General features: G+C 39.4%; 1 protein-coding gene across 1 annotated transcript in view; it reads right to left on the reverse strand.

Moving 5' to 3' along the window:
* Positions 1-5,082: 5,082 nt before the first annotated feature.
* The window catches only part of LOC110905213 (neurofilament heavy polypeptide-like), a 40,801-nt gene continuing 24,907 nt past the window's right edge, over positions 5,083-20,976 (reverse strand). The window contains exon 2 of the mRNA XM_022151104.1: positions 5,083-5,415. Coding sequence (XP_022006796.1) covers positions 5,083-5,415 — 333 coding nt within the window. The remainder of the gene's footprint in view (positions 5,416-20,976) is intronic.

Consider the following 20,976-nt stretch of genomic DNA (forward strand, 5'->3'; position numbering starts at 1 on the left):
GTGTAAACAAAGCTCAAGTGTTCAAGTGGTTCCTAATGTATCGGATAACTATATGTTAGTGTATTGAGACTTTAAACGGGAGATCGGATAGAATGAGGTTTATAACCAAACGAGTGAAGGATCTCGTGTAGTATGGTTCATAATACCTTACATTCTGATTGGAAAGGGTTCCTAAATGTTTTGACCCGTTACGACTTGTTAAAGTGGTTTAAGTCACGTTAACGGGTCGTAAGCGTAACTGTGGGTTCGGATGGTTAAATAAGTCCTATGAAGAATCTGGTATGTCAAAACAAGTTAATAATGTTGTGCGATCAGTTTAGATGTCAAAACAATGGTCTTATATGCTTAAAACTATTTTATGCGCCAAAAGGGCATTTTCGTAATTTAAAGGTACATATAATCGACTCGTCATATGACTAACCAAACGACATGACCATAAGGTATAACCTCAGAGGGTAATTTCCTATATTACTATGGTCATAAAAATGCGCTTGGTCGAATCCTAAGATTGACCAAACGGGTCAGATTCGAAAGTCAAAGCGGTAGTCAAACTGCTCGACTTTCGACTAAGGAAAATTATAAACTAGAAATGACTAGTTAGACATGTTAGAACATGTCTAATAATGTTATAAAACTGATTTGGGGTCAAAATTTAAGTTTTAATATCCGAAAACACTTTCGTCGTAAAATACACTTTTATACATTTTTTACTTTTATTTCGTAAAAGTTTGACTCGTCTTTTCGCCTACTAAACGTGGTGATCAGAAGGTGCAATCTCAAGGGATTAATACCTTTGTGATTACAATCACGTTGCAAAGTTCAATTTGAACTTTGACTTGACCAAAAAGGTTAGAACCGAAAGTCAAAAAAGTCATTTTGTTTAACTTTTGGCTCATAAATAGCCAAAATAATGAAATAGACTAGGAGAGAACACTTACTTGTGCTCTAGGAATGATAGAACTTCAGTAGCAGGCTTCCAATTGTTGGAAACAAGCTCCAAAAGAATAGAGGAAGAAGATAGAAATGAGCAAGTTGGAATGAACAAAGGACCTTGCTATTTATAGTGATCTTGAGCTCATCAATTCAAGCCAAGTGTCCCTCCAGGTGTTATGACATGCTTAGTGTCCTCCCAGGTGTCCAAACGAGAAGAAAAGTGGAAAATTTGTGAGCTTGGAGGCTAAGGAATGAGCAGGTTGCTGCTAAGTGGTTTCTGCTATGCTGGGTGTCCCTTACGGACCGTAAGGATGGGGTCTTACGGTCCGTAAGACCCTTAGAAGCACAAAAGTTTTCTTTGTTGGCAGTTTTGGCCCTAGACTTGTATTATCGCGTTTTTATCATTTTTAACCCATTTAACTTAATATTTAGGATATATAAAGGTGTTAAGGCATGTGTAACTTGGATTTTGTTCTTGAAATGTCGTGAATATCATTTCGCTCGATCGTACGATTACGTATTTCGTAAATAAAATATAACATTTTATTATACATGAAAATGATCGAAATCATACAATGTTTGAAAAATAGCAAATGTCAAAGTATCCCCTACTTTCAGAGATTTCGTCCCGAAATTTAATTTGAGGAAACATGTGAGAAAAGATGTGGGTATTTCGCTTTCATTTGATCCTCTCGTTCCCTGGTAAACTTTGGGCCACGTTTGGATTCCCAACGAACTTTAACAATTGGTATCCGTTTGTGCTTGAGTTTCTTGCTTCACGGTCCAATATCTCCATAGGTTTCTCGACAAAGTGCATAGTGTCATCAATGCAAATTTCGTCAAGAGGGATGTGGAGGTTTTCATCGGCTAAACACTTTTTCAAGTTGGACATGTGGAAAGTTGGGTGAACGTTCCCAAGTTCAGAAGGTAGATCAAGTTTGTAGGCCACCTTTCTTATCCTTTCAATGATCTTAAAAGGTCCCACATATCAAGGTGCAAGTTTTCCTTTCTTCACAAATCTAACCACACCTTTCCAAGGGGATACCTTGAGAAGGACGCGATCACCAACTTGGAATTCCAAAGGCTTGCGTCGTTTGTCAGCATAACTCTTTTGACGACTTCTAGCTGTCAAAAGGTTATCGCGGATCTTTTTTACTTTGTCTGTTGTGTCTAGAATAAGTTCAGGCCCGGTGAGTTTAGCTGCACCAACTTCATTCCAACAGACAGGTGAACGACATTTTCGACCATAGAGTGCCTCGAAACGAGCCATGTTAATGCTAGAGTGATAACTGTTGTTGTAGGAGAATTCGGTCAAAGGTAGATGCGAATCCCAGCTATAACCAAAGTCGATCACATAAGCTCTAAGCATATCCTCAAGTGTTTGGATTGTCTTTTCAGTTTTTCCATCCGTTTGAGGATGATATGCAATGTTCAAATTGAGTTTGGTTCCCATAGCTGATTGCATGGTCTTCCAAAAATGAGATGAGAAGCGAGCATCATGATCTGATATGATGTTCAAAGGAACACCATGACGAGATACAATCTCATCAAAATAGTTCTTAACAAGCTTGTCAGCAGATAAATCCTCACGAATCGGCAAAAAGTGTGCTGACTTTGTTAGACGATCAATGACTACCCAAATGGCATCATGACCTCTTGAAGCGCATGGTAGTTGAGTGATGAGATCCATAGCAATGTTCTCCCACTTCCATATTGCAATCCTTGGTTGTTCAAGCAAACCAGAAGGACGTTGATGTTCTGCCGTGACTTTAAGACAAGTTAGGCATTTGGACACGTACAAGGCTATGTCCGTCTTCATATCCGGCCACCAATACTGGGTACGAAGATCCATGTACATTTTGTCTGCTCCAAGATGAATAGAGTAACAAGTCTTATGTGCTTCGTCCAACAACAAGGTGCGGAGATTGTCTAGGTTTAGAACCCACAAATGGTTCAAGAAATAGAGTAGCTCATCATCTTTTGTTTTACGCTGAAGCACAAGATTATGTGGCAGTTCATTTTTCAACAAGCCTTAGTTTACACAAGTACATTGATCTTGGAAAATTCATGTTTGGATGTCAGATCGAAATCAAACACAATGAAGCTTGACATGTTCTTTACGACTAAGTGCATCGGCTACGACATTCGCCTTACAAGGATTGTAGCGAATCTCACAGTCGTATCGTTTAGAAGTTCGACCCAACGTCGTTGCCTCATTTTAGTTCCTTTTGATTTAGAATATGTTGGAGACTTTTGTGGTCTTTGAAAACTACACCATTTGTACCATAAAGTTAGTGCCTCCAAATTTTGAGAGCAAAAACTATAGCACCTAACTCAAGATCATGAGTTGTGTAGTTCTTTTCATGGATTTTCAATTATCTTAATGCATAGGCTATGACTTTGTCTCTTTGCATGAGAACACAGGTAAGGCCATAATGAAATCGTCGTTGCCATCGGGTAAGGATAGAATTGGAGCATCTCAAAGCTTTTGTTTCAAGGTTTGGAAAGCTTGTTCTTGTTTGGGTCCCCACTCAAAAGGTTTATTCTTTTGAGTCAAAGCAGTGAGGGGAACTTCAGTCTTGAAGAAGTTCGTGATGAAACGACGGTAATAGCCAGCGAGACCAAGAAATGAACGAACTTCTGTAGGAGTAGGAGACTCTAGTCCTTAATCGCACTGAGTTTAGAAGGATCGACATGTATACCTTGTTCGTTGACGATGTGACCCAAGAATTGAAATTCTTTAAGCCAAAATTCACACTTGAAGAATTTGGTATAAAGTTGTTCCTTCTTTAGAAGTTCCATCGTTAGACGAAGATGATGTCCGTGGTCAGCTCGGGATTTTGAATAAATCAAAATGTCGTCGATGAAAACAATGACGAACTTGTCTAAATGAGGTTTACAAACCCTATTCATTAAGTCCATGAAGACAGCAGGAGCATTAGTCAAGCTAAAAGGCATGATAGTGAACTCGTAATGATCGTATCGAATGCGAAAAGCAGTTTTAGGAATATCTTCCTCGAGTACATAAAGTTGATGAAATCCAAAATGGAGATCAATCTTTGAGAAACATGTAGCACCTTGTAGTTGATCAAAAAGATCATCAATACGAGGTAGGGGATATTGACTTTTAATCGTGAGTTTGTTGAGCTCACGATAATCGATGCTCATGCAGAAGGATCCGTCCTTTTTCACGAATAGGACAAGATCACCCCAAGGTGAAAAGCTCGGACGAATGAAAACTTTGTCCAACAGTTCTTGAAGATGTTTCGACAATTCTTGCATCTCAGACGGTGCAAGACGGTAAGGGGATTTGGCAATCGGGTTGGCACCAGGTACAAGTTCTATGCGAAACTCGACTTGGCTACTAGGGTAAGCCATGTAGTTCTTCAGGAAACACCTCAGGATAATATCAAACGATGGGGATGTCTTGAATGCTCTTACTCATGCCTTTCTCCTCTACGATATGTGCCAAAAAGGCTACATAATTCTTTCGTAGGTATTTTTGGGCTTGGGTACAAGTCATGAGTTTTAGACTACTAGATGGTTTCTCTCCGCGGACTTCAAAGATTTCACCAGACGACAGAGGCACACGAACGATCTTATCAAAACAGATCACTTTAGCATGGTGTTTGGTTAACCAGTCCATTCCTACTATGACGTCAAAACTCCCAAGTTGCATTGGCGTGAGGTTAATGGGAAAAAGATGGCTATTGAGGTTCAATTAGCTACAAACTTGAGTTTTGGTGATGGAGGACGCTTAGGTGGTGAAGGTGGATGTGTAGGAAACCATTGTGGTGTTGGAGGTGGTTGGGTTGTTGGTGGTGTGGTGAAAATGATCATGGCAAAGGTTTGACAAACATCTGCTGAAACAACTAGTGTCTCAGCAGCTGTTTGGCTAACATCTGCTAATACATTTGTTGTATCAGCATCTGTTGGGTGAGCTGGTGATGAGGGTGTTGAAGCTTTCTTTTGTGGTGGTTGTTATGGAGAAGGTTTAGCTTTAGGTTTAGCAGAGGATACAGTTTTTGTAGGAGTAGCAGTGGTTTTAGGAGGGATGGCAATTGGTTTTCTGACTTTTCTAGTAGACTTTCTTCTTTTTGAAGTACCAATATCTTCCTTTTTTCCTCTGCTCTGCCTGTTCTTGCTTTATCAAATTTGAAGGGCTTTGCTTTCCTTTGTATCTTGCTTATTATGTTTTTCCAAAACAATTTCTTCAGCCATCTTATTAAGGGTCTCATCAATCCCTTTTTCTTTTCTGGCCTCTAATGTTTTAACAGAAGTTTTTGGTTGAGCAGACTCTGACTTTTGTTGCACCTTTGGTTTTGGTTTTGCTTTTGAATCAGGCTGCAATCTTCTCAGTGAATATTTTTCCCTCTTTTTGGCATCATCATCATCATCTTGAATGATTGTTGTAGGGGCTGAGCCAGTAATTTTGACCAGATGTTCCTTAATGGCCTTAATGTCTGCTTGTGTATCTTGTACCTAGCATCAACCATATTTCTTATAAGTTCTATATGAGTGTTGTGGTTGATTTCAACCAAATTCCTTTGAGCTTGAAGGATGGGTTGCACAGAATTCCACAACTCAATGGCAATTTGCTGAGTGCTAGGTTAACATTTAGAAAGCTCCATCATCTTCTTCATCATTTCTTTCTTGTCAGCAACAGATGTTTCCATTGAAGTCATTCTATCTGTCAATTCTTTATATCTTAATTCATCACCTAATTTAATAGGATCATCTGAATTCCTACCTATGGTAGTTGTATTTGTTCTGATAATAGGAGAAGACTCCAAATCATCATAAAGCCCCTTTTTTCTTGGTTCTGGGGACTTCCCACTGGAACAGAAGTTATAGTTGTAGCCCAACAGTGGTTTCCTTCAAGGGAATCTTAAGTATGTAACCACTGTAACCGATTAATTCAACAGTTTTAGTGGCTGCTCCACTTGAACTACCACCAAGAGTTTCGTGAAACTCAAGGGGTGTAACCTACTCAAATGTTTGTGGGATAGCAGATTGAAGTTGTTCAGACATAGTCATTTGTTGAGGTATACTCTCATTAATGTGTGAGTGAGGGGGTTGTTTTGAGTATGAATTCCAATTGCTTCAAACATAAGTATTATTGTTGGTGGGGAGAGGGTTGTGGTGTAGAAAGCGACATTGCCCTGGGAGAGGGGCTTTTAAGCATATTTTCAAATAAAAGGTCTGTTTCATGATGTGGTGTCCCTGTGCTTACAACATGATCCTTTTGTGAGGATTCATGATGTAACACCCCGTGTTTTCAAAAGTCAAAGTCAAAGTCAAAATTGACTTCTTTGACTGTAATTAGTCTATTTTCATGTTTTACTTTAGTTGTATTATGTGGAGTAAGTGATATCATTCAAAGTAATCGAATGTCTAATCAACGCGAACTGCTTAACGACCTTGAATAGCAGGAAGTAAAAATGCGATAAAGTCAATTAACCAGTAATCAAGCTAATCAAATCATCATCGAACTCGAAACTCGAATTTTGCGACCTTGGTGTTATTATACATGTGTGTGTGCCTTATGTGTTACTTGTGCGTGTTTACTTTATGTTATGTGTGTGGTGATCAATCGAATCGAATCGAAACTCGAAACTCAATCGAACTCAATCAAAATCGAAGTATGATAATTAGTGGAGAAGGGATATTGCAAGATATAGACGCTTGTATGTAGATATAGTAGTTAGGATTAAAAGTAATTTGAATAGGAAACTCTATCGCATTCGTATCATCTTCAATCGGAATCGAAACATTAGAAATCGTCGCACCAAACGCTCGAAACAGGCTATTGATCGATCAGGCTTCCAGCCGATCGAACAGCCTAGCCGATCGGACGGACTGTCCGATCGAACAGGCTGTCCGATCGGGGTGCCTGGCCGATCGGCCAGCCCTTTCCTCTTTGGGAAGCCTATAAATAGCCCTGTCATTGTCACTCTTTCCACTTTTGGAAACTCTCTGACCGACCAGCTCGTGTTCTTCACTATTTCTCAGATTTCTCTCAATCCCGGTAAGATTTCATCCTAAATCTTGTACTTTCTTGATCTATGCACACTCCTACACCTTTCTATCTTTCAAATCTTGATTTCTAACCGTGAAATCATCAAGATCTAAGTGTTCTAGGATGATGTCATCATGGTGTTCTTGAAGAACTTCATGTTTTGGCTTCAATCCACCAAGAATCACTTGGATCAAGCCGATTTCCACATAAACAAACACGGATCTATCATAGATCTGAACATTTACACGGTGCGAAGGATTGAATGAAGGATTTTCCAACTTTCTTTCAACCCTTTTACACTCAATGCCTTCAAACCGGTAGAAACGAAGCTTGAGCCAACTCAGTGATCGTTCTAATAGTTGTGTGGTTCAAGATTCGGATTCTATCTACGAGGTTCGCCGATTTCGGGTTAAACTTTAAGCCCCGTTCCAAACCGTTCACCGGCCGGACTTGGGTGATTCCTGTCCAAGCGGGGGAAACAAGTAAGAACAAAGGTTCCATGGTTCAGCTCGTTGTGAAAATACCTCGATATAACGTCAAACAAGCAGAACAACCAAGTGTTAGACGAACAGGCCGACCAGGTCAGGATGCTGACCGAACGGACATGTTGTTTGAACGAACAACCCAACCGATCAGACATGCTAGCCGAACGACCCGGCCAGCCGATCGGCTAGCATATGGCCCCACACTTTAACAATTTCATGAAGTCTAGTATTGAACGAAGTGCTGTTCGATCGAACATGCTGTTCGATTTGAATTACTCTTCGGATCATGAGATACTATGCTTCAACACTTAATCGATTTCCAGATCGTTCGACGTATTGGAATGCCACCCGATCGAACATGCTGTCCGATCAGGTGACATCCTAATGAGAACTTATTACTGAAGTACCTAACCGATCGGTTAAGCCGACTGATCGAACGACCTGTTCGATCGATCGACCTGAAAGGTAAGGATACTTCAATGATTTCAAATACTGCAACAAAAACTTCAAAAGTTTAAACCATCATACACAAGCACATCCTACTCAAAGGAAGAAATAATCCACTCGAACAGCCCAACCGATCGAGCCTACCGGCCGACCGAACAGGCTGTCCGAATGGATTGTCAAACCGAATAGAACTTACAAACTGTCACACCCCGACCACGTATAACAACAAAACGTGGCGGAAACGTCGGGGAGTGTTGTAACAGAATCATTGTTTCATAACACATGGAAATTGAAATGTTGTTTTATTGATTAAAAGAAATTACAATGTCTTAACAACAAATAAGCATAACATAATTAACTAGTCTTGCGTCTTTTAATGTCACTAAGGCCCAAGTCCGCCTATGTGTATCTTGATCAATCCTATGCATCATCTTCTGAAACACATGTGAAAATATGTACGTCAGCATAAAAATGCCAGCGAGTACATAGGTTTTATTGATTTAGGATTCATGAGTTATAAGTTTAGAAAAAGTTGTTTAAACAAAAGTCAGTCATGATCCTTGTAAAATGTTTTGTTTCATAAATCATTTGAAAAACTATGATAGATATGTATATTTAAAAGAATAATGTAAGGTTAAATGAACAACCAAGTAAAATGAGTTTGTATAAAACAAACTGTTTTGAAAAACAAGTCTTGTGAAAAATATGTTATTTGTGTAAAATGTATAAGTCCAAATTGAATGAATTAAATAACGCTACGACATGTAATATAATACAAGCACTTATATATAGGAAGTACCAGCGGCGTATCCACCATGCTTGTATCACATTACACACGTCTCGTTACTTAAATCACTTACCCAAACAAACCACCAATGTAAATTGCCCATGTCTAAACCAATTGTCAAATGTCTTTGTGAAAACCATGTCAAAATGTTTATGTCAAAATGTAGTCTATGAAATGTGTATACCAACATCAAAATGTCTATGTCAAATGTCAATCAAGTAATGTGTAAACATAATGTCATGTATGGCAAGTGAAATATATGTCAACTAAACCATAGGTAAAAATGCACAAACAATGTACTAAGTATGCAACAAATGGACATACATAACATGTGATGTAGAGTGTACTAAGTATGATGAACATACATAGCATGAAAAGGTAATGTAAAGCAATGTACTAAGTATGCACACAATGGGCATACATAGCAAAAACATAATGAAATCATGTACTAATAGTGTACTAGTGAACATAGCAAGTATATGATATGAAAACATGAAAACACGAAAGTGACAAGTAGGCACATGTGTTTCACCCCAAAATGTTTGAAAAACAGTAAAAGAGGGGACTATGTACTCACTTGAGGATGCTTAGAAGTCTTGAACAACAACCAAGCAAAGCTAGAGGGATCACGGAATCAAACGGCACCCTATATAGATAACTACATAAATAACCGGACCTAATCGGGAGATTGGATAGTATGAGGTTTCGTAAACCAAATGAGTATTGGAACTCATATGATATGGTTTAACAAGGCCCACATACTAAAATGAAACCTAACCTAAGTGCTTACGACCCATTACCACCCGTTTAGGTAGCTTATAATACTTTAACGCGTCGTTCGCGTAAAACGCGTTCGGAACGCCTAACTAGTCCTACGACAAGTAATATATGCCTTAACATGTCTAATATTATTTTCTAATCAGTTTAGATGTCAAAATTTAGGTTACATATGCTTAAAATGAATTTATGCGTAAAAAGGGTATTTTGGTGATTTTCCTAAGGCATATAAACTACCTATCACACGATTAATTAAACCTAGGTGACCATAAGATATAACCTCGGAAGGTTATTCCCTATGCTACTATGGTCACTAAACATGTTTGGTCGGATCCTAATGATCGACCAAACGGGTCGTGTTCGAAAGTCTAAGCGGGTGTTTAGTCCGCTTGACTTACGACTCTACACAAGACTAAACTAAAAAGTGACGAGTTACACATGCTAGAACATGTTTAGTTAAGTTAGAAAACAGGTTTGGTATCAAAACAAACGGTTTTGATACCCTAGAGTAGTTTGGTTACAAAATACGCGAGAAAACGCATTTTGGCCGAAACTACGACTCGTCACTGAGCCTAGATAACGTGGTAATCAGTAGGTATAGTCACCAGGGACTATAACCATCGTGATTACGCTCACGTTATGAAGTTCAAACGAACTTCGCATTGACCATAAACTGGTCAAAGCAGAAAGTCAAATGCAGTTTGACTTTAACGATAAAAACGAATGAAAAGAACGAAAGAATACCCACAGAAGGTTCCCGCAAGCTCTTGATCCGATTTACCCTCAGGTATGAAGTGTTCACTCAAACTTAGAGGGCCAAAATCAGATCAAGTGTGCTTTGGGAGTGGAATAGGTTGGGTATTTATAGGGAAACTAGAGCCGTTAGGATCGTTTATCGGGAAACGAGCTTTAATCTTGGCCCTCCACTTGGGCAAATGGTTTTGCAATACAAGGGGTAGACAAAAACCATCAAAATCCAGCCCATAGTATTGAAAATGTTACATAAAAACCCATGAAAAACAAGCTGGTTGCTGAAAATTGCTTTGCTGAAAAATGGGCACTTTCGCGCCATTTTTTGGCAAAAGTTTCATTTTTGGCAGAACATGTCCCTGCATGCTATAAAGTTGATTTTTGACATGTTTAAGCCCCGTTAACCTTATTTCAAGGCTCTAAATGAAGTTAAAGTATAGGGAACTCAAAACATGCTCAAAAATATTCCGGATGTCGGTTCGTTTGGTCGTACGATCGCGATGTTCGCTTAATTACGACGGAATACGCATAAGTGCGAAAAACGATTCAAATTGCGCGATGAATGGATTTTTCTCATTCCAAACACTAAAATAAAATATTTTAATGCTTACATAAATTTTTGGATGTCCGGATGTATTCAGGATGTAAGTTATGCGCGAAAATGCAAACCTATGCACTTTTTGACGCTTTTAGTCTCTGAATGAGCATAAAGTTTATTTTAGCACACCGAACCCCTCAAAGCCTATTTCTAAGCTATGTAAAGGATATTTAGGGTGTGTTTAACTTATTCCGGAGGGTCTGTTACAGTACGAATTGACATACTTTCGCAGTTTGTCGAATTTAGTCCCTGTAAGCGAATAAACTTGATTTCGGCATACCAAACCATCCAAAAGTTATTTCTAAGTTATGTAAGGGTTATTTAAGGTATGTTAAGCCTATGTCACTATTCCAGAGTGTTTGTTGCATTAAACTAGTTATATTTACGCACCAGATCGTGTATAACCTTCAAGAAAGCGATTTAAAGCTCAAAATCGAACAAGAATTAATATGTGCAAACGATACACATATTTATACAAATCCCAAGTATGAAACGCAATATTTCATTGATTTGGTATTTGTTTGATGGTTGAAGTGACACAAGTGTCACAGTCTCCCCTACTTCAGGAAATTTCGTCTCGAAATTTATTTAGAGGAAACTTGTGAGGGCTTGAAACTTGAAGTTGAAAAGACCAAACGAGTAATCCTGTGGTGATTTAACTAGACTTCAATAGAGTCCCTTTAACTAGGTCACCAAAGGATCTTTTTAACTAGATCAACGAACAATCTCTTGAACTAGACCACCCGAGGGCCTCTTTAACTATATCAACACATGATATCTTTAACTAGATTGCCGAACCAATCTCTTTAACTAGATCAACAAATGATCTCTTTAATTAGACCACCAGAGGGCCTCTTTAACTATATCAACACATGATATCTTTAACTAGATTGCCGAACCAATCTCTTTAACTAGATCAATGAATGATCTCTTTAACTAGATCAATGAATGATCTCTTTAACTAGATCAATGAATGATCTCTTTAACTAGACCACCAGAGGGCCACTTTAACTATATCAACGCATGATATCTTTAACTAGATTGTCGAACTAATCTCTTTAACTAGATCAACGAATGATCTCTTTAACTAGACCACCAGAGGGCCTCTTTAACTATATCAACGCATGATATCTTTAACTAAACTACCCAAGAGGAATCTTTAACTACATCAACACATGATGTCTTTAAACTTTGGAATAGTACTTTACAATCCAAGGGTTTTAACTATAACGTTGAAGCCCATTAAGGATTTAAGGTAGTACCTTTAGATATCCTACTATGAATCCCTTATACGAAGATATGGAAGATTCTACGAGGATTTGGATAACAAAAATTTGGATCACAAAAACATAAAAGGGAGAACATAAGCACATAATCACATAATTGATTAATTTGACTTTTAAGTTGTTATCTTTGGACACGGATACTTAAAGCACACCAGGAATCAAATCCGTGGATTTCATTTGACACTTTAATCATTTTCAAGAATCTATCTATGAAGATAGAAAAATCTTAATAGGAATTCGGCTTTGTCCTTATTGAATTGTAATGTACGTATTGCATCATACAAAGAATTCAATTAAGGACTACGATGAATGATATCCATCCACAAGGATCTAATTATGAGGATAGAAAGATCCTACATGGATTTTGGAGTTTGTGTAACGAGAGGTGTTTCGACACCTTTCACTAGGCGTGCTTACGTCGATACACAAGGTAGAAAGTTCATGAGGTTGAGGCACTAGATATGCCAAGGCGACATATGAAGAAGAAATTGAAGATTGAGCAACAGCAGGATTTGTAACAGCTTTGCTTTAGATTGCAAAGTGGCACATGTTAACCAAATGTCCCCATCGTCCACCGTGGGTACATTTGAAACAGGGTATTTGATTCGGATGATGACGATGGCATTGATTGCACCAATGAGCAGTTCCCTTATACGGCTTTATCCCTGAGGCGAGTCATGGTGATAGCTAAATCAACGGTCCTCTGGAGTACGACGCCTATTTGCTGGGTAGTTGCAGCACTTGGTTCGTGTCACACCCCGGCCGCGGTAAAACAACGAAAGCCACGGCGGAAACGCCGGGGAGGTGAGTAGCGACAGAATTATTGTTTCAACAACCATGGCCAATAAAGTTTTGTATTATTACAATTAAAGTTACATTGTCTTTGAGTTCAACTAAAACTACATAGTAACTGTCTTTTAAGTCACTAAGGCCTGAGTCCGCCTAAATGTAGCACAAACACCCTAATGCATTAGCACCTGAAACACATGTAAAAATAGGTACGTCAGCATAAAAATGCCTGTGAGATACATAGGTTTTGTTTATGCAGATTCATGACTTGTTTTTGAAAGAAGTGTTTAAGTAAAATGATGTCATGAATCTTGTAAAATGTTTTTCTTTGTAAAACCATGTGAAAATCAATGAAAATCAAATGATGATGAAATGATATTTCATGGTTAAATGAATAACCAAGTGAAAATGAATTTGGATAAAATGTGTACTTTGTAAAACATTGTCTTGTTCTTGTATAAAATGTTTCATATCTTGCCCAAGTGATTTATATAACGCAACAATGTATAATACAATAAAAGCACTTATATATAGGAAGTACCAGCGGCGTATCCACCATGCTTTTATCATATAACACATAGCCCCGTTACATAAGTCACTTATCATTAACCAACCAAAATGTCTTGTTCCATGTCAAAATGTGTATGTGTAAACCGTGTACAATGTCATGTGTATCATGTATAACCAATGAAATGCATAGCAAGAAGGAAATCATCTACTTAACTATGTAATGCTGTCTAATGTGAAAACAAATGTCATGTATGGTGAATAACTAGAAGTTACTCAACCCCATAGAAAATGTACAAAACATGTTTTTGAATAAACCTAAGTTTAAATCAAATATTATGCTTTGCAGAAAAACAATGCTTTATGATTACAAACATTTATGCAGTAATGTTAATCGCATACATTCAAGCCTTGCGACTGTGGCGACAAACCTTTAAACAAATTAAAGGTTCATCTAAAGTTATGTAGTCGGATATTCCCAACTTCCAAACAAACCTAGGAAGTCGGAAACGGGAGTTGTCAATTCCTATGGTACCATTACATAAGTCCGAGCGGCGTGATCAATGTTAATGAATGTATTATTGTCCCGATTTAACATACCAAATGTCATAACCAATGTAGCATGTGAAAACCATGTACTAGGAATGCTAAGTAAACATGCCTAGTAGAAATGTTCATGTAAAACAATGTGCTAGCATGTTAAGTAAACATACATAGCAGAAATGTCATGTAAAACAATGTGTTCCATGTGCTAAGTAAACATATGCAACAAATGTGTAACAAATCAATGTGCTAGCATGCTTGACATACGTAGCAAAACACAATTGATAGCATGTACTATAAGTGTACTAGGTGAAACTAGCATGTTTATGTCATAAAAGCATGAAATGCACGAAAGTAACACGTATGTACATGTGTATCACCCCAAAATATTTGAAAACGGTAAAAGAGGGGAACTATGTACTCACTTGGGATTGCTAATTAGTCTTGTGAATAAGACCAATTTAAGCTCCAAGTATCACAGAATCAACCGGCACCTAGTATAGGTAACTATGTTAATAAATCGGCTCTTAAATCGGGAGATAGGATAGAATGAGGTTCTATAAATCAAATGAGTAATTGAACTCATATGGTATTATTTAATAGGCCCTACATTCTGATTGGAAAGCCTACCTAAGTGCTTTTGACCCGTTTTGACCCATTACGGTGACATAAGTCACTATAATGCGTCGTTAGCGTAAAACTATGCCCGGATGGTTAACTATGTGCTATGCCAAGTCTTACATGCCCAATTATCCCTAAATATGTTGCTAAATCAGATTACATGTCAAAATTATGTTCACATAGTCAAAATACGGATTTATGCTTCAAAAGGGCATTTTGGTCATTTCCTATGGGCATACAAGCTAACAAGCATATGACAAACCAATCCTATGTGATCATAAGGTATAACCTCAGAGGTTATTCCCTATGTAAATATGATCACTAAGTGTGCTTGGTCGGATCCTAAAGATCGACCAAACGGGTCGGGTTCGGAAGTGTAAGCGGTTGTTTAGACCGCTTAACTTACGACCCTAAACAAGCACAAACTAATAGTGTCGAGTTAGACATGTCAAAACATGTCTAACCTACTGATGTGGTATCAAAACAAAGTGTTTTGATACCCTAAAGTAGTTCCGAGGCAAAATGTGTGCTAAAACGCATTTTGACCGAAACTTTGACTCGACACTACAACTAGCTAACGTGGTAATCAGCGGCTATAATCACGAAGGATTATAACTATCGTGATTACAATCACGTTTCAAAGTTCAATTGAACTTTGACTTGACTAATTGATGGTCAAAACCGAAAGTCAAACTGTTGGCCAAACGTTTGACTTTCTGCACTACATAAGGAAAAAGCCATAAAAAGAATGAAAGAATGCTCACTAAGGGTCCTTGCTATCTTTTCTACAAGAAGATAAAGTCCCAAATGCTTGAGAGAGAGCTCCAAAGCAGATGTGAAGAGAGAAAAGAAGGAATGAGCAAAGAAATGAGTGAAAGGCCTTGCTATTTATAGTTGAAGCAAGATCATGAGATCATTCCATGTGTTTTTATTGGTCATTAAGCATGAAATCCAAGCCTTACACTTGTTACAAGCAGAAGAGAAGTCTTGGAGAAGAGATAACTTGCTCCCCAAAACATAAAAATTGCAAACAAGGGCCTGATTTTACAAAACAGCAGCTAATTTCATGTTTCTGGTCGCTGGGCATGCTTTACGGTCCGCAAGGGGACCCTTACGGTCCTTATGGACCTTGCTGCAGATCAGCAAGTTTCCCAAAATGACAGATTTGGCCCCTGAGCTTGTTTCAACGTGTATTGGCACTTCTAACACCCGTCAAGCCCATTTTTAAGCTTCATAATGAAGTTAAAGCATAGGGAACATGAAACATGCTCAAAAATATGCCGGATGTTGGTTCGTTTGGCCGTATGGTTGCGTTGTTCGGCTAATTACGACGAAAATCGTAACAAGCGCGAAAATGATCCAAATTGCGAAACGAATGAAATTTTTGCATGCCGATCACTAAAATAAAAATATTTTAGTGTGTACAAAAATTTTGGATGTCCAGAAGTGGTCAGAACGTAAGATATGCGCGAAATGCAAACCTACGCCGTTTTTGACACTTTTAGTCCCTGTAAGATCATGTAAGCATGTTTTCGCACACCGAACCTATCAAAGCTTATTTCTAAGCCATGTTTAGGTTATATATGGTATGTTTAACTTATGATCAAGTTCCAGACTGTACGTTGTCTTACGAAACAGCAGACTTTTGCAAGTTGATGCAAATAGTCCCTGAGAGTGAATAAACTTGTTTTTGCCATACCAAAGCCTTTAAAACTTATTTCTAAGTTATATAAAGGTCATTTAAGGTTTGTTAAGTTTATGATGATGTTCCGGAGTGTTTGTCGCATTTTACTGATCGTGTTATCAGTTCGCGTATAACTTTTCAGAAAGCGATATAGAGTTCAAAATCGATCAAAAATCAACATGGGCACAAAACCAAACATAAATGACAAACATTGGAATCAAAACACACTGTTTTATTAATATTTTATTGTTCAGAGTTTGTAAAATGATATCACAAGCACAGATGTCACAGTCTCCCCTACTTCAGGAAATTTCGTCCCGAAATTTATTTAGAGGAAACTTGTGAGAATAGATGCGGATATTTCGCTTTCATCTGATCTTCACGTTCCCAAGTAAATTCTGGGCCACGTTTAGATTCCCAGCGAACTTTGACCAATTTAATCCGTTTGCCCTTCAACTGCTTAAATGAACGGTCCACTATCTCCACAGGTTTCTCAACGAAGTGCATCGTGTTATCAACACGAATTTCATCAAGTGGTATATGGAGATTCTCATCAGCTAAACACTTTCTGAGATTGGACACGTGGAATGTTGGATGAACATTTCCAAGTTCAGGAGGTAGCTCTAATCTGTAGGCTACTTTTCCGACTCTTTCAACGATCTTGAATGGTCCAACATAGCGTGGTACAAGTTTTCCTTTCTTCCCAAATCTAATCACACCTTTCCAAGGGGATACCTTGAGTAGGACGTGATCACCAACTTGGAATTCCAAGGGCTTGCGTCGTCGATCCGCGTAACATTTCTGACGGCTTCTAGCTGTCTGAAGGTTTTCACGAATCTTCTTGACCTTATCTGTAGTCTCTAGAATGAGTTCAGGTCCAGTAAGCTGAGCTTCACCTATCTCATTCCAGCAGACCGGTGAACGACATTTTCAACCGTATAAAGCTTCGAAAGGAGCCATATTGATGCTAGAGTGATAACTATTGTTGTAGAAGAATTCGATCAATGGTAGATGCGAATCCCAACTACCACCAAAATCAATCACACAAGCTCTAAGCATATCCTCCAGTGTCTGGATTGTTCTTTCAGATTGACCATCTGTCTGCGGATGGTACGCTGAGCTCAAATGAAGTTGAGTACCCATGGCAGATTGCATGGTTCTCCAAAAACGAGACGAGAATCGAGCATCTCGGTCAGATATAATGTTCAAAGGAACACCATGTCGAGATACAATCTCATCAACATAGATTTTGGCCAACTTGTCAGCAGATAAATCCTCACGGATCGGTAAGAAATGTGCTGACTTTGTTAAACGATCAACAAAAACCCAAATGGCGTCATGACCTTTCTTAGTGCGCGGTAACTTGGTAATGAGATCCATAGAAATGTTTTCCCATTTCCAAACCGGAATCTCTGGTTGCTCCAAAAGTCAAGAGGGATGTTGGCGTTCTGCCTTAACCTTGAGACAAGTAAGGCATTTGGAAACATATAAGGCAATGTCTCTCTTCATACCCGGCCACCAGTACTGGGTTCGAAGATCCTTATACATTTTGTCTGCACCAGGATGAATTGAATAACGAGACTTGTGAGCTTCATCCATAAGCAAGGTGCGAAGATTGTCTATGCTTGGGACCCACAAACGTCCCATGTAGTAGAAAATCCCAAAATCTCTTAGTTCAAGCTCAGGATTTGTATGACACGGTAATTCTTTACCCATCAAGTCTTGTGCAACACAAGTATGTTGAGCCTGAATTATGCGAGATTGAATATCAGATCGAACCTGAACACAGTGAAGCTTGACACGTTCCTTACGACTCAATGCGTCAGCCACGACATTCGCCTTACCAGGATGGTAGCGAATTTCGCAATCGTAGTCGTTTAGAAGTTCAACCCAACGTCGTTGCCTCATGTTTAGTTCTTTCTGATTGAAGATGTGCTGAAGACTCTTGTGGTCAGTAAACACTACACACTTTGTACCATAAAGGTAGTGTCTCCAGATTTTGAGAGCAAAGACTACTGCACCTAACTCAAGATCATGAGTTGTGTAGTTCTTCTCGTGCACTTTCAGCTGTCTTGATGCATAGGCTATAACTTTGTTTCTTTGCATAAGAACACAGCCTAGGCCTAAGTTGGATGCATCATAGTACACGACAAAGTCGTCGTTACCCTCGGGCAAAGATAGAATAGGTGCATCACAAAGTTTCTGTTTCAAGGTCTGGAAAGCTTCTTCCTATTTGGATCCCCACTCAAAAGGTTTACCTTTCTGAGTTAAAGCAGTGAGAGGAACCGCAATCTTGGAGAAGTTTTCAATGAAACGGCGGTAATAACCCGCCAGACCAAGAAATGAACGAACCTCGGTAGGAGTAGTAGGTGTATCCCAATCCTTAATCGCACTGATTTTGGCGGGATCTACATGAATACCTTGTTCGTTGACGATGTGCCCTAAAAATTGAACTTCCTTAAGCCAGAATTCGCACTTGGAGAATTTGGCGAAAAGTTGTTCTTTCTTTAGAAGCTCCATTGTAAGACGAAGATGTTGCTCATGATCAGCTCGAGTCTTAGAATAGATCAAGATATCATCAATAAAGACGATGATGAACTTGTCCAAGTAAGGCTTGCAAACCCTATTCATCAAGTCCATGAAAACAGCAGGAGCATTTGTTAAACCGAAGGGCATAACAGTGAACTCATAATGACCGTAACGCGTACGAAAAGCTGTCTTGGAAATATCTTCTTCAAGAACTCGAAGTTGATGATACCCAGAACGTAGATCAATCTTCGAAAAGCAAGTAGCACCCTGTAGCTGATCAAAGAGATCATCAATGCGAGGTAAGGGATATCGATTCTTGATGGTAAGCTTGTTCAGCTCACGATAATCGATACACATCCTAAAAGATCCATCTTTCTTTTTCACAAATAGGACAGGAGCGCCCCAAGGGGAAAAGCTTGGACGGATGAATCCTTTGTCAGATAGCTCCTGAAGCTGCTTAGATAACTCTTGCATCTCAGACGGTGCAAGACGATAAGGTGACTTAGCAATGGGATTTGCGCCAGGTACAAGATCGATGCGAAACTCAACTTGGCGCACAGGGGGTAAACCAGGTAATTCTTCAGGAAATACCTCTGGATAATCCCGAACAACAGGGATATCTTGGATTGTCTTACCCTTGCCTTTATCCTCTACGACATGTGCTAAGAAAGCAACGTATTTCTTGCGTAGATATTTGTGGGCTTGGGTACAAGACATGAGTTTAACGGGTTTCTCCCCATGAACTTCTAAGATCTCACCGGTCGAAAGCGGTATACGGACCAACTTCTCAAAACATACCACCTCAGCATGGTACTTCGATAACCAATCCATTCCTACTATAACATCGAAGCTCCCGAGTTGCATCGGTGTGAGATCGATAGGGAAAAGATGGTTATTGAGATTCAACTGGCAATTTCGAAGAACAGAGTCGAGTACAACGGGTTCACCATTAGCTACTTCTACTGTCAAGGGCTTTCCTAGTTTCGTTCTAGTCATCGCAAGCAAAGGCTCAAATGCTAAGGACACAAAACTCTTATCGGCACCCGAATCAAATAGAACAGAAGCAGGATGGTTGTTAACAAGGAACGTACCGTTCACCACTTCGTTATCTGCGCGAGCCTCATTGGCATTCAGATTGAAAGCTCTACCACGAGCCGGTGCCTGATTTGCGTTTGCCAACCTCGGGCAATTGTTCCTGTAGTGGTTCAGATCCCCACAGTTGAAACATGAACCAGGCGGAAAGTTAGGTCGTGCAGGATTCTGAGCAGGGTTTTGTGCATGGTTTTGAGCAGGCTGATTCTGATTAGGAGCAAAACGGCAGGTGTTGGCAAGATGACCAGACTTGCCACAATTCGTGCAGATACGGCATTGCATATGTGGCTAGTGGTGGCTGTTACATCTATTGCACAGGGGTGCATTACCAGCATACTGCCTCTTGGCAGCAGGTTGTGCAACCTGATTCTGCGTTGCCTGATTAGGAGCAGCCTGATTTGTCTGAGCGGTAACAGCAAAGTTCTTGGAAGCCTTACGCTTCCTCGATTTCTTAGAAGACTCAGCAGCCTTCTTGCCCTTGTTATCCTTGGTACTATCAGACTATTTCTACTTTTTGTCACCTTTTCTGTGGAGCTTACCCTTCTTGATCTGCGATTCAGTAAGGGTAGCAGCTAGCTCAATGGCCTGTCGGACGGTAGTAGGGTAACTGCCAGTGACAATATCCTGAACAGGATCTGGCAAACCGTCTATGTACTTCTCAATAGCCTTATCCAAAAGCGTGACCATTGTTGGACAGAGCAAGCTTAACTCCTCATATCTGTCAGTGTAAGCCCGGTGTTCACCACTGACTTGCTTCAGATCTTTGAACTCATCTTCGAGTGCCCTCTGCTCGTGTCGAGGACAGATTTCTCTCATCATGAGAGTCCTGAGTTCCTCCCAAGTCTGACCCAAAGCAACATCAGCACCTCAGTCTCTCATTACCCCATTCCACCAGGTAAGGGCCCTCTTTTGAAACACACTCGAAGCAAACTCGACCTTACGGTTGTTCGAACACTGAACATGGCGAAATGTGCTCTCAAGACTCTCAAACCACTGGAGAAGCCCTGTTGCTCCTTCAGTACCACTAAACTTGAGCGGTTTAGCCGAGTTAAACTGTTTAAAGTTGCACGGAGTAGGTGCATTAACATTGTTATTGGTGGCTTGGTTTATTTGAGTTATGAGACCAGGT

The sequence above is a fragment of the Helianthus annuus genome, chromosome 14 (assembly GCF_002127325.2).
Source record: "Helianthus annuus cultivar XRQ/B chromosome 14, HanXRQr2.0-SUNRISE, whole genome shotgun sequence".
In the NCBI taxonomy this organism is placed as follows: Eukaryota; Viridiplantae; Streptophyta; class Magnoliopsida; order Asterales; family Asteraceae; genus Helianthus; species Helianthus annuus.